Genomic DNA, 14,251 nt, shown 5'->3' with positions numbered 1-14,251 from the left:
TGTTCCCTTTTTCCCCTTCTTTTTCTCTTTTCAGGGACCCAAAGGATTAATGGAACCCTCTTGGCGTCGGGGCAAGGGGTGCCTTTGATTCCACCCACAATCAGATTTGTGGATTTTATGCATCCAGCAGTTCCAAGCCAACTGGGGTGGGGTGGTTTGAATGCTCTGAACCTACAAGGCAGAGAACACGATCCTTCTTTCTTGTTGCTGCCGGTTAAACCTCTAAAAGCAAAGAAACCACCATTTGCAAACCACACAGTCACTGGGAGTCGGGCAATATATAAATGATTATTAATATACTCCTGTCTCCAGTTCTAAAAAATGTCCCATCTTGCAGTACAGGGAATATGCAGATTCGGCTTGGAACGAGCAGTCTTCCCAGTTCCCCTCGGGCTAGCCTACCCTGCAAGGCTGTTGTGAGCGCCAGCAAGCTCAGCGGTAGAATCCAATCCACTGGAGGCTGCGCTTCACCCGTTATGCTAGACCATAAACCAGGGGTTAACCTTAACCCATTATGCTAAGCCATCAACCCTGGTTTACCAACCGCCGCAACTGAATTCGCCCAGCGCAGCATGCCGAAGCTTGTGATACAAAACCGGTTTTTCTACTCAGAGGGGAACTTGTTCCAATGGATCGGGGCGGGGGAAGCAACTCTTTTGGGGTATTCGGACGACAACTGAACACACTAAATCCATGTTTATGTCCCAAGACACTTTTATGAAAGCAAACACACGCCTCGCTATACAAGGGAACGATTCAAGCCACGAAGGGCAGAGCCTTGCCGGGATCCAAGAACGCGGAAAGCGACACATCCCGGCTGGTTTTGCAAAACTGGAGAAAAATAAGCAGGGCCGGATTCCTCAGTTTCGAGGAAGGAGGACGCTTTCCAAACAGGGGGGTGGGGTGGGGGTGGGGAGACTCCGTTGCTTTATCTTGACTCGAAGTCTGAGTGAAAGGCGCTGATTTTATTCACGCAGTTGTTCCTGAGCCACATTCTGCTTGGCCCTGTAGAGCGGCACCTGTCCCTGGATCTCCAAAAATGTTTTCTCTTTGGTTTCGGGAATCATCTTCCAGATGTAAAGGAAACTTGCTATGCTCATGGGGCTGCAGAGGAGGAGGCTGTAGGGGCCCACGTAGGTCTGTGGAGCAAAGAAGAAAGGCCGGCATCAAAAGGGTCCAAGTCAAGGGGTCCTTCTGGAACCCCTTTGCTTTAGAAAGGAGGGGGAGGACAGGAAGGGACACCAAGCTCTTTGTTGGCAGGAAGATCTTTGTGCCAAGGAAAGGTTGCAGTCCACAACTTGTTGTAAAATTGAATTGTAATCCCACAAATGCAGAGATTGAGCGGTTGCACAAAGACGCAGGAAGAAGGAATACTTGCTGCTACAGAACTGTGTTTTTCAACCTTAGCCACTTTAAGATGGGTGGACTTCAGCTCCCAGAATTCTGGGAATTCTGGGAGCTGGGAGCTGAATTCTGGGAATTCTGGGAGCTGAAGTCCACCCATCTTAAAGTGGTTAAGGTTGAAAAATACTGCTTTAGAGCATCTGCACACGATACAGATTTACCAGCTTCGTACACCTCTCTTTGCAATTGATTAACTGTAGTTTCCGGCGGTCGCCCACCCCAGCCAGCGATAAACCCTGGTTTTCCAGCCGCCGTGGCTGGGTTCACACACATCTGCTTGTTAAGCCCCACTTTGTGGCGTAAAACCAAGCTAGCGTCTCCAGTTTGCATACCAACATTTCATTACTCAGTTGGTCTGGCCAGTGGATGACCAACCAACTTCAAAGCTTAGGGTTGAAGAAAGAAGAAGAAAGAAATAAAAAACTGGTTCTCTTACAGTTGCCGTGACCATACTTTCTTGGAAAAACCAAAGGGTAAATCTGAAAAAGGGGCGAATCTGAAACAGGTCCATAAGGATTTAAAAAAAATAAATCAGTAGTTTATAACTTAGCTTTCCGAAGGACAGTTCAAGAGCAGAACCCAGAAAACAAATAATGACATGAAATAAATCTAAAGGGCAGCTTTTGGAAACAAAGGGCCGACCTTCATAAATAAATATAATATAATAAATATAAATAAAGGGACATATAGTTCCTGTACTTAAGTTTAATCTTTTTTTTTCTTCCCCACAAGCTCACATTCCTCACCCCCTCTGCAAATCACAGCTGAGCCACCGTGTGCATCGTAGAAACATAGGGCTGGAAGGGACCTTCGAGGTCTTCTAGACCAACCCCCTGCCCAAGGCAGGAACCCGCATAAGAAAGCAAGCTGCATTGAGAGCCTTTTCCTGATCAAAAAAGGGGCCGTTAGCCTTCCTGAAGTAGGGATGTCTTTCATTTCTTAGGGAGAGGGCCAAAAGGAAGCTGCAGCATCACTCACCTCTATATGGACAAAGATCAAGACTGATAAATAGTTCAGGAACCAGTGGGAAAATCCCCCAATCACATAGGCCGAGGACCGGGAAGATTGTAGGAAAAGTTCTCCGATCAGCACGTTGACCAGGGCACCTGAGCCACCCAAAAAAATCAAGGGAAGCTTGTGTATTTTTTTAAAACAACCATCCCTTTTCTCAGCTGCCCACCCCACAGATGCCACAGAGATTCTCCAAGTTTGCAGCCCCCCCCGCCAATGATGGGCCAGCCCCCTTGCTTTGGCCCTGAGAGAAGCGGGGTGGCTTGGCCCTCCAGTTTTGTTAGCAATTCAACCCATCATCCATTTGGAGCCAGGGTGATCAATGGGGTTCAAATGCTTCATTTTCTCTTGGTAAAAACAGGCTCTGAGCAAAACACTCAACAGGTTTTGACGTGGCGACGAACGGGAAGGCCCAGGCGTGGGTGCGAATCTGGATACTTCACCTACAGGTTGGCCCCCGCACCGACTTACTTGGCCCCATGGCGTGCATGATGAGGAAAATGTTGATGAAGACGCTGTTAAGGTAAACCAGCCAATCAAACTGAACCTGGAGGGAATAAAACTGGTCACCTTCGGTCTTGCAAAAACCTGGCCAGAGGCTCTGCTCGAAAGAAAAGGTTTTGCAAAGAGAGGCCATCTCCCTGCATTTCTGACTCACTCTGGCCCCAGACTCTGACAGTGAGAGCGGGCGTTCCCAAACCGTCCTGAGATGCCAGCAGTTGAAGTCGAGACTTCTGGCTCCTTCAGCCATCTCCCCTTATTTTTCCCAGCAGCTGCCAGGTGGTGACAAGGAGGCTCCTGGTCCCACCATTTCCGAGCAGCCTCTCCATCTCTATGTACCTGAAGATCCATGGTCACAGTGAGCAAGATGCAGAGGACTGAGGACATCCCAAATCCCAAGAGAAGCAGAACTTTGCGTCCCTTAGTATCTACAATGTACATCTGGAAAATGGAAAGATGGTGGGTGAGATAGATCATGCCCCTCCACCCGCTCGTTCCTCTCCTGGGGCAGAATAGAGGAGAGATCGCCTGGTGGCCTACTTTCTATCTCCATTCGGCGGCTGTTAGCTACTTAAAAAGGACAAAGCCAGAATTACCCTTTGGGACTCTCCTTGCTAATTACCCACAGAATGGTTTCCAGTGGCTCTTTAAAGTTCTTTGCCTTTCGATAGACTGATCGATACTTTAATTTATTTCATAAATTAATTAATCAATTCAAAGAAATAAATAATGTGCTGCCACATCGTTTTCAACTCTTTTGATACACAGATAATGTAAATTGTTATTTATTCATCTTTCCCCACCCCCATTTTCACCTGCTTTTCTTCCCCCTTCATTTTATTTACTTATTCATTCATTCAATTTATGTATATAGCCGAGCCAGTTAACTGTGTTTGATGTTTGCTGATGCTTAATCGATCAAGATCAATCTCTTATTTTGGGCTAGCTGAATTGAGGGGCACGTGTGTTCGGTCTGATCTGGATCTAAGGAGTCTGCTGGACGCAAACTGAACTGGAAATTGCCCACAGGAATTTTTTCCAGCGTGTGTGTGTGTGTCCTCGTGTACACACACACAAATAAAATGGCCACACAACGGGGATTTTTAAGGCTACAGAGTTCGTTAAGCAGAGAAGGAAAAAGCACCTAGTCCACATCCTCACATTTCCGTTTAAACGGAACTTGAATCACTGTTTGATTTCAGGCCAGGAAAGAGAAGCTCAAACAGGGCGGCAGAAAACAAGCCAGGATTCAGCCCAGCGAGCGAGGGCTACTTGGCGCCTCTGCAAAGCTATGCCTGGCTCCTTCAACCCAACAGGGTTTTGAAAAGGTGCAGGTGGGAATGCCCGTTGAGACGGAGGAGGTGGAGGAGGAGGGGCTCACCGCAAACGAGATAGCCACGATCAAGAGGACATTGGTTATGATTTCGACGTATCGGAAATTAAACAGGCTTAGCGATGTGGCAGAAGACAACCTCTTGGCATATGCGTATATCTGAAAGAAAACCAGAACAAGGGAAGGGCTTGGACCCAGAGCAGGAACGTGAGGGGAGGGAAGACGACTTGCCGGGGTCGCCTTTTAACTTCCCAGAAACAAAAGGGGCTCCTGTGCTGCGCTGAGCTCTGGCTTGTTCCACCTAAATCAGCCGTGCTTTGCTCCGGTTGAAATGTTCTCAGGACCAAGCCCACGTTTCAGAGGCTCCTTCTGGGCTCCCAACCGTTGCGGTTGCACATTTTAAAGGGCGGAGCCACACCATCCCCTTCCAAATGGAAAAAACAAAACAAAAATGGAGCCTGGCGGATCAGAAACCAGGATGGTCCACGTATTCTGCAATAGGGTCAGAGAGGAGATGCTTCGGCTGGCATCCTTTCTGAGCCCTGTATTTCCAGGAAACCGAAACTTACGGCTTTCTAAGGTCTATTACAGGTAGTCCTCACTTAACAACCATTTGTTCAATGACAGTTCGGACTTACGATGGTGCTGGAAAAAACGACTTACGACCAGTCCTCACGCTTATGGCCATTACAGCGTCCCCACAGTCACATGATCACAGAGTCCCGTGGCCATACAATCACCATTTTCTACCTTCCCGGCCAGCCTCTGGCGAGCAAAATCAATGGGGGACTGCGTGATTCGCTTAACAGCCACATGGTTCACTTAGCACCTGCGATGATTTGCTTAATGACCGCCACAAAAAAGTCATAAAACAGGGTCAGATTCGCTTAACAACCGCTTCGCTTAGCAACCAAAATTCCAGGCCCGATTGTGGTCACTAAGCGAGGACTACCTGTACATTGTGGTGGTGGTTGCTATTGTGAGGCTCAGCTTCTTAAAGGCTCCAGAGACTGCCCCTCTTACCGCATTGACACCAGAAAGCTGCTGGCCGGCTACCGCAACTATAACAGAAACCACGTGCCAACGGAGCTCACGATACCCCAGCAGCTGCAGGGAATTCATGTTCTTTTCAGCCCTCTCGGCGCTGTCTTCCTGTCGGAGCTCTTCTAGCTCGTCTTCCACGTCGCTCCGGAGCCGGAGTTCCTTCAGGCCTGGGGAGAAAACGTTAAACGAAGGCTCGAGGATGGTGCTAAGGTTGGGGTGGGGCAGAGGAGCAGGATCCCTGATCGGTCCTCCTTGGACGGTAACGGGCTTGCGGCTACCTCCCTCAAGGCCAGGACCACTTGAGCCTTGGCGCTCCCCGTGACCCTCTGCGGAAGCGAAAGTTGAAGCCGAATAAGAGGGGTATCGGACCTCGGTGTTGGAGACGACTTCTGAGAAGGCCCTGGGCAGCCAAGGAAACAAACCGACAGGTCATCGAACAAACCAGCCCGGGGTCCTCACTCGAGGCACTAACGGCCAGGCTCAAATTGTCCTACTTGGACACACTATGGGAAGACCCGTCTCCCTCGACAAGGCTCTGATGCTGGGAAAAGCGGAAGGACCAGCAGCAAGGTGGATGGACTCAATCACAGAGGCGATGAGATCCTCCTGGAGATATTTTATCTATGTGGTCACTAAGAGTAAACAACCTGATGGCACAAAATCAGTCAGTCAATCAGATACTTCCTTTGACAACCCCTCATCTGGGGCTTTTAACATTGCCTAGAGTTTTAGCTCATTAATTTAACATTTCCTAGAGTTTTAGCTCATCACCACACCCCCTACCAGGAGTTTAAATATGGCCCCATCCCCGGTCCCAGCAGATACCCTGCCTGGCTTCCTCTTCTTTGTTCTTTTGAATCAGCAGATACCTTGGACTTTCCGGGAAGGGAGGAAGTAAGAGGATCTGGAAAATGGCCAGTATCCCGGTGAAACTCACCAGTATTGGCCAACCTGTACAAGCAGAAACAAGTTGTCAGTGAGTGGGTTTTGGGTGGTGTAGTCCCAACCCTTCCCTCCTTATCAAGTCTGGGGAAAGGGACTTTACCTTCTACGGTGCCCATCATTTCAGGAAAGGCAAATATCTGGGCCAGCTGGACCCCAATCACTAGAAAGAGATGGGAAACCATGCCAATGGCACCCCTCAACTTCATGGGGCTGATCTCTATGAGGTACATGGGAACCACGTTAGAGAAAATACCTGGGGAATAAAACAAAGGATGACTCCAGGCATGTTTAGGAGAGGTCTTCATCTTTATTGGTGAGGTATCTAGAGGAACCCACCAAGGGGGCTAGAATAAATCGCCCCCAAATTGCAACGAGTGAGTTTGGAGTGGTGGAAAAGTACTGGGGTAGAAATTGGAAGCCCATGAGGTCTAATCCTCCAGTTTCATGGCTTTAGACCAGCTGTCCTGCCTTGGACCAATCTGCCTCCCAAGTTGTGGGTTGTGTAGACCACCTTGGGTTGTACAAAATAAGGGCAGGGGATAAATCCAATCAATCAATCAATCAATCAATCAATCAATCAATCAATCAACATGGCTAGTAAAGCTTGCTTCAAGTTCAGCTCCAGGCCACCTCCCCAAAAGTCAAGATGGTGGCCACAAGCATTGGCTGAGGAATTCTGGGAAATGAAGTCCACACATCTTAAAGTTGCTGGGGTTGAGAAACACTGGCTTGGAGTGGCAGGGTCAGACCTTAAACGATTCAGCCCAACCCCCCAACTCACCCATTGAGATGCCAATAAGTAAGCGCGAAAACATAGCAAACATGAAGTCGTGCAGCACGTTGGCACAAACCATGAGCATGGAGAACATCAAGGAAAAATAGCTATTGATCATGAAGGTACCTTTCCTGAAGACACAACAGAAAGAAACGGTGGGAGGTCTCTTGGGTACCGGCTGGGATTAAAGAAGAAGAAAGGAGAAAGAAATGGGAGGTTCTAATGGGGTGGGGCGGGGACTTAGTTTTATGGATCAGTTGTTAAGGTCTATTCACTAGAGGAACAGTAAGCAACTATCTAAGATGTTGTACTTACCCATGATTTATTCATTTAAGCCACAGCTAGCTGGGTCCACACAACACCCAGTGCTATAAACCAGGGAGTGACATTTTTATTCAGCACTTTCAGAAGCAAAGCATCTGAAGCCTTAAACAACCTCGTTTGCTGAGATTTTGACAATCTTCATTCTGTCCTTGGGTTCACACCCTGAACAAGCCAAGGCTTTCCTTGACCATTGTTCACTCAAGCTATCACAGCCCAGTTCACCCAATGCATTTATGGACACCAGTGACTGGATTGGCACGATACGCTAAGCCATTAAATAGGGTTCACGTCCTCGCTTAACGACCACAATTGGGCCCAGAATTTTGGTTGCTAAGCAAAGCAGTCATTAAGTGAATCTGACCCAATTTTACGACTTTTGCAGTGGTCATTAAGCAAATCACTGCAGGTGTTAAGTGAACCACATGGTCGTTAAGCAAATCACACAGTTCCCCGTTGATTTTGCTTGCCAGAAGCCAGCAGGAAAGGTAGAAAATGGCGATCATATGAGCCCGAGATGCTGTGATGGTCATAAATGCAAATTGGTTGCCAAGTGCCCAAATCGTGATCATGTGACTGTGGGGACACTGCAACGGTCTTAAATGTGAGGACTGGTCACAAGTCATTTTTTTCAGCAACCTGGTAAGTCTGAACCATCACGAAACAAATGGTTGTTAAGTGAGGACTACCTGTACATCGTTCTACCCAAACTGACAGATCTTGGCTTGTGCAGCAAACCCCAGTTCAAACAAACCACAAATCACAGCTTGCTGTCTTGTGGGAACCCAAAGCTTGAAACCAAGCCAAAACATGTCTCTCTCTGGAAGTCCAAACTTCTAGTAACCTTGCCAGCATGATTTGGGGCATAAGGCTGTTTGGTTTCCAGTCCACCAGATTGCATTGTTTATTAATAGCAATAACACAACAACTATTAATAAAGATACTGATGCTAAGAATGGTTGAGGAACTGTTGGATCTGAGTGGGAAGCCCCCTCATTCTGCAAGCAGACATCGCGGCTTTAATGAGCCCCAGACGTCTCTTCGATCAAAGGAGAGAAGATCAAAGTGGATATCAACCGTCTTCTGCTTGGCCCGCTCCAGATCAAAGAGGAAAATCCAGCCCAACATTTCTGGGAATAGGTGGCCAAAGATGTTGGTCTCTTTCTCTCCCTCCCCCCCCCGAAACAGCCCTTGGGGGTCTTCAGAGAGGCCCAAATCCACCTACCTGCCAAACTTATCCACCAGAATCCCAAAAACGAGTGTCCCTATAATCGCTCCAATGGGGAACAGGCTAATGGCAAAACTGAGCAACATATTTTCTCGAATCTTCTCCTCATGGCTGATCTGTCTTTGCATACTGTGATACGTTAGATTATAGAATTCTTTGATGAGCTGGGAGGAAGAGAGGAGCAACCGAATTAGGGGCTACCAGAGAGAGCCAGTGGCCGACTCTGGTTTGGTGGCCCCGCTCAGCTGCGTAGCCTCCTTGTTGCAGATAGGCCAGTTCCCAACTCAAATGCGTGGATGGGCCCTTTGCTGTGACTCCCCCACTGCCTGTCCCCCCCCCCCATTTTTAAATGAGTGCATTGGAGTTGGGCAGTCAATAAATTTCAATAAATAATAATAATAAATCCCTTGAACCGGGACGTTTCCCCTGGGGCTATTCCCAAGGCCTGGTGGAACAGATTTTTAAAATATCAAATGGATGTAAAAAAAAAAAAAAGTGACAAATACTGCCCAATTTGTCCCACATTTAGCTTGCATCTGCTTTGGAGAGTTCACTCACATTAGTTTCTGTGTAGCACAGCCAGAGATTATAACCGTACTGGATGGAAGCTAAACCCAAAATTAACATAAGCTGGAATACGGGACCTGTAAGCTTAAAAAAAAAAAAAAAAAAAATCCAGGAGATGCTGGGATTTGAAGGCAGAGAAGGCAGTCATCAGTATCTTTTAAAAAGTATGGATAATGACAGGTAGACATCCTTCATTTAATGCATTAGCTCAGACCAGTGTTTCTCAACCATGGCCACTTTAAGATGTGTGGACTTCAACTCCCAGAATTCCCCAGCCAGCGTAGCGTCTTAAAGTGGCCACGGTTGAGAAACATTGGCTTAGATCCTAAACTCCTGAGAGCAAAGAATAAGGACAGTAAAATCACAGGGCCAAATTTCATCCACAATGATCCCAATTAATGGAAAGAAAATCAAAACAAGCAGCAGGTAGGACAAGACCAAATCACAAGGGTCTAATGTTGTTTTGTGCCAGGCAAAGGCCAAAATAAAGATGTGATAGATCTCAAGATACAGAGAACAAGGACTGCTCCAGTAACTCGCACTCTAAACTTAATATTTTTTTTTTAAAAAATCAACTTTCAAAACTCTAGCCATGGTCAGCTACAGATTCTTGCTGAATTCTTATTCACAAGGAAGTCCTTTTTATAGATCATCTGTTAAAGCAGCAGCAGGTTTTTAACTGCTGGTTTGTATTCTTTCCTACTATTGTTTCGGCTCACAAAAGCTGGACTTGGTTTCAGAATTATTCCTCCCCCCCTTTTTTTAGGGCACCCAATATGCTGTTAGCCCTGAACAAACCACAGAGCTGAAGGGCCCACAACATTTAATTAGGTAAACCTTTATTATAGTCTTTGACCAACATTTATTTATTTATTTATGTGTGTGTGTGTGTAATACATAAAATATACATTAAAAATAGCAATGAAAATAAGTTATATGAGTTAAAGAGGAAGAAAGGAAGGGGAGGGGGAAAATGTTAAAGGCATCAGAGAAATGCAGTTTTGTTGGACCATACTTGTTGCACACAGTATGCGCAAACCAAACCAAGATTAAAACTAACCAAGTTGGCAAGAGGGACAAATGCAGATCTGGTTAAAAGTGTGGCATCCAAAATGTTTGTTTATATTCAGGGTGCAGGAAGGAGAAGGGGGTCCCATCTCATGTCTCAGGTTGCCCCAAACAAAGATGAAAATCAGAATCAATAGGGAAGTTTGATTTTAAAGTTATAAAAAAAAATCCCTATGCCTCCCCCCACCCCACATCCTAAGTTCTCACATCAGGGCATTGACATACATTTTTGTGTTTTTTTTATAGGAACGGTTTTACAACTTTTATCTGTAAGCCACCCAGAGTCACTTTTATAGTGAGATAGGCAGTGCAGGGACGCAGTGGCGCTGCGGGTTAAACCGCTGAGCTGTCGATCGGAAGGTCGGCGGTTCGAAACCGCGCGGCGGGGTGAGCTCCCGTTGTTAATCCCAGCTCCTGCACACCAAGCAGTTCGAAAACATGCAAATGTGAGTAGATTAATTGGTACCACTTCGGCGGGAAGGTAACGGCGTTCCGTGAGTCATGCTGGCCACATGACCCGGAAGTGTCCTATGGACAACGCCGGCTCCAAGGCTTTGAAACGGAGATGAGCACCGCCCCCTAGAGTCGGACACGACTGGACTTTACGTCAAGGGAAACCTTTACCTTTACCTAGGCAGTGTATAAATTCAATAATAAACAAACATGGATTTAAATTTATATCAGGGGCAGCTCACGGTGCAAAGCAGAATCATTCAGAAATACCTTCTTTGCTGCACTGGATCTGCTCTGCTCAAAATGACACCCGTAGCCGCTGGGAGTCGGGTGGCAGATGCATTTAATAAATCATTATTTATTATTATATATATTATATTATTATTATACAGTAGCCAGTCTGAATCCCATCCTAGAAGAACAGATTCAGGTCTGTGCAAACTCACCCCTTTCTCAACAGCCACATTTGTAAACATCTTGGCTCTGCTTTCCATGGTTTTTGCAGGGGAGTCAGCAATCACAACGAGCTGCAGGGGGAGAAAAGGGAGAAGGTGGCCAGGAGATCAAGTAACCTTTCCTTAATTTTAAAAAAAATCACATGTAAAGAAAACACCAGAGACTCCAGAGCCACTGATTTAGTGAGGATGTGGACTTAATTTTCTTGTTTGTCCTTCCCCTGCCCATACCTTGGAAGCATTTCAAGATAGGCTGCCATGGCACCAGGAGGCTCTCCTTAGCTTGTTCTGCTTGTATAGGCTAGACAGGCAAGCAATCCAGCAGGTAGCCAGAAGCAGAGACTCAAAAGCTGGTTTTTGCATGCAGGCAAATCAACCCACCCAGGCCAGAAATTGGGGGGCACTTTCCTAGCCAAGGCCTTATAATCCTCCAGTTGCTAACCTGTAAAGAAAGTCTTCCTGGGGACCAGACTCACAGCTCATCCCTTACTCCTGATTTTAACTGGCTGCGTTCACAAAACAGGTTAAACCAGACCAGGTGAATAAAATACGAGCCTCCATCCATTTCCAAGTTGGTTGGTCCCATCTTTTCAAACCAAACAGCACAGGTATGTTTTTAAAGGGACAGTTGTGATCAAGGTATTTTCCATGTTTAGAGAAGGAGGAAGCCAGGAAGGAAAGAAGGAAACAGATGGGAGGGAGGAGAGAAAGAAAGACAGAAGCAAGCAAGCAAGGAAGGAAGGAAGGAAGGAAGGAAGCTGAGAAGGAAGGAAAGAGAAGGAAGTGGGAAGGAAGGAAGGAAGGAGAGGGAAGGAAGAAGAGGGAAGGAAGGAAGGAAGGAAGGAAGGAAGGAAGGAAGGAAGGAAGGAAGGAAGGAAGGAAGGAAGGAAGGATAATTCTATGCCATTTGCAAATGTTTGGCTTCCCCCAAAGGCTGTTTTTATTTCATTTACTCTTTTCCTGTACTACCTATCCCTTCGCCTCCCCATCCTTCCCTTCTTTCTCAACACCCCCCTTGGCCCACTAGACAAGACAGCCCACCCCTGGTTGTGTTTGTGGCCAGCCGCGCCTTGGTTTCAACCCACCCTGCAGCCGACCTTTACCAAGCCCTGTCCCTCCTGCTGCAGGCCTGGATGCCCACTCACCACCAGCTCTGCCTACAGGGGATCCGAAGGCTGGACCCAGCTGGATTGACGCCAACCCGGGCACAGGCAGTTGGATGCTGGGAAGAGCCAATCAGGTGACGGCACCGCAGGATTCCGGGGTTCGGTTGACAGTTGGGTCCGAGGGCATGGCCTTGCCATCCGGAGCCCTTGCCTTCTCCAGGCATGGCCCGCATGGTGGCTCCTAAAATGGACAGGAACGAGAAAGCTAAAAATGCCAGGCTTCCTTTGAAGCATCACATCTTATTGGCCCTGATGGAGTTCCTGGACTTCCAAGGGACAATCATGGTTGGGTTTGCCCACGTTGACCCATGGTTAGCTGACCATCTGGAATGGGTTCTCACTGAATCAACTAGCCATCGGGGTTGATTGAGGCCTTTGGTAATTGGGCAAATCCAGCCATGGCAGCTGGTGAACCATGGCTTATGGCTTAGTGTGTGCCAAGACTGAAGCCAATGGTAGCTTTCTCCACTTAACCATGGTTAAGTCAACCCCAACTTAGCATGCCCAAGGAACACAGCCCTAGAGACACCCGGAGATGTCCTCAGCTCTCTGACCAGGGCTGGTTCAAATGTAAGACACCAGGAGGCAATGGCCTTAGGTAAAGGTAAAGGTTTCCCTTGACATGAAGTCCAGTCGTGTCCGACTCCAGGGGGCGGTGCTCATCTCCGTTTCAAAGCTGAAGAGCCGGCGTTTGTCCGTAGACACTTCCTCTGTGGTCATGTGGCCGGCATGACTAAACAGAACGCCATTACCTGCCCATCGAAGTGGTGCCTATTAATCAACTCCCATTTGCATGTTTTCGAACTGCTAGGTTGGCAGGAGCTGGGACTAGCAATGGGAGCTCACCCCGTCACGCGGATTTGAACCGCCGACCTTCCGATCGGCAAGCTCAGCAGCTCAGCGGTTTAACCTGCAGTGCCACCGCGTCCCAAAATGGCCTTAGGCAGTAAATAATAATAATAATAATAATATTTTTAAAATAAATAATAAATATTATTATTTATTAAACTGGCATGCTGCCTGACTCAGTGAAGAAGGTGACAATAAAGCCCCAAAGAGCTCCGTGCCCAGCATTTGCCTTCTTATTTCTAAACAGTCTAAATTCAAAAGAACACAATCTATTAACACAATGAGTTTGTTCATTGTGTTAACAAATTAGCAAAGAGCTTTACAGTTGGGAAAGGACAGTGCATGGTGCCCTCTGGTGGCCGATATGAGACACTGCAGCAGCCAATACTTGACAAAGGACAATAAAAATGGTTGTTGGTAGTATTGTTTCATCTTTCTGCTTAGCTGATTTATAATAATTGTTAACATAATATAAATAATAATATTATAATTATTTATAATATTATAATTATTTCATCTTTCTGCTTAGCACTCAAAGAGGCTCACCTGATTTGAAAGCCCTGGGTAGAACATCCACTCCAGTGGTTTTCCAGCAAAGACAGATTTTGTAGCCCCTTCCACAAAAACAGTCTGCCACAGTCACACCCAGGCTGCGACTTCCCCTTTCCAAGGGCCTGGTGAAGACCCCCATCTCCCCACTCCCACCAATGCAGGTCTGGAAATAGTTGCCTTCAGAGCCCATCTGGGGGAACGTGGGGAGCCCCGATTGTAGAGCTGCTGTGGCTAACCAGGGTCCCACCCACCCCAGGTTGAGAAAGCCCAGCCTGGATGCCCCACAGACGCACCCCAGAGAACCTGTGAGCCCTTCGAGGTAGTCCGGACAAGACGCCCAACTTTCAGGACTAGTCCTGTATTTGAAAGGTGAAAGGTCCCCTGTGCAAGCACCAAGTCACGTCTGACCCTTTAATCACTTGCAGAAGATGGCTTCAACAGCCACAATATGTGGAAACAGAATTGGCTAGAAAATTGTCCTCCACAGTGTCGAAGCTTACCCTGCATCTCAGAGCAACCATCTGGATTTGATCAGCCCCGTGCGATATGGACAGCATTGAACAGAATCCACACGGGCCA

At 47.2% G+C, this 14,251-nt stretch overlaps 2 protein-coding genes across 2 annotated transcripts in view; both read right to left on the bottom strand.

Annotated features, from left to right (window-relative positions):
* The window catches only part of ENO1 (enolase 1), a 70,845-nt gene that overhangs the window by 53,810 nt on the left and 2,784 nt on the right, over positions 1-14,251 (bottom strand). The gene's annotated exons all lie outside the window — the stretch shown is intronic.
* LOC134507161 (solute carrier family 2, facilitated glucose transporter member 5-like) lies at positions 966-13,862 on the bottom strand. The gene is made up of 14 exons (XM_063317654.1): positions 13,667-13,862; positions 12,307-12,452; positions 11,097-11,177; positions 9,121-9,213; positions 8,560-8,726; positions 7,020-7,144; positions 6,339-6,491; positions 6,119-6,244; positions 5,273-5,460; positions 4,298-4,408; positions 3,256-3,357; positions 2,887-3,016; positions 2,383-2,510; positions 966-1,139 (listed from the first exon to the last, which is right to left on the bottom strand). The coding sequence occupies exons 1-14, from the start codon at positions 13,860-13,862 to the stop codon at positions 966-968; spliced, it is 1,920 nt and encodes a 639-aa protein (XP_063173724.1).

This window comes from Candoia aspera, chromosome 18 (genome assembly GCF_035149785.1).
Source record: "Candoia aspera isolate rCanAsp1 chromosome 18, rCanAsp1.hap2, whole genome shotgun sequence".
Classification (NCBI taxonomy): Eukaryota; Metazoa; Chordata; class Lepidosauria; order Squamata; family Boidae; genus Candoia; species Candoia aspera.
This window is presented reverse-complemented; position numbering and strand designations above follow the sequence as displayed.

What these genes read in the sequence shown, in the direction of transcription:
- LOC134507161 (XM_063317654.1), bottom strand. Translation starts at nt 13,862, where the DNA reads ATGGGCTCTGAAGGCAACTATTTCCAGACCTGCATTGGTGGGAGTGGG. An exon ending in ATCCAACTGCCTGTGCCCGG is followed by an intron (nt 11,178 to 12,306) that starts GTTGGCGTCAAT and finishes CTCCCCCTGCAG; the next exon opens with CTCGTTGTGATTGCTGACTC. An exon ending in ATGTGGCTGTTGAGAAAGGG is followed by an intron (nt 9,214 to 11,096) that starts GTGAGTTTGCAC and finishes TTTTTTTTTAAG; the next exon opens with CTTACAGGTCCCGTATTCCA.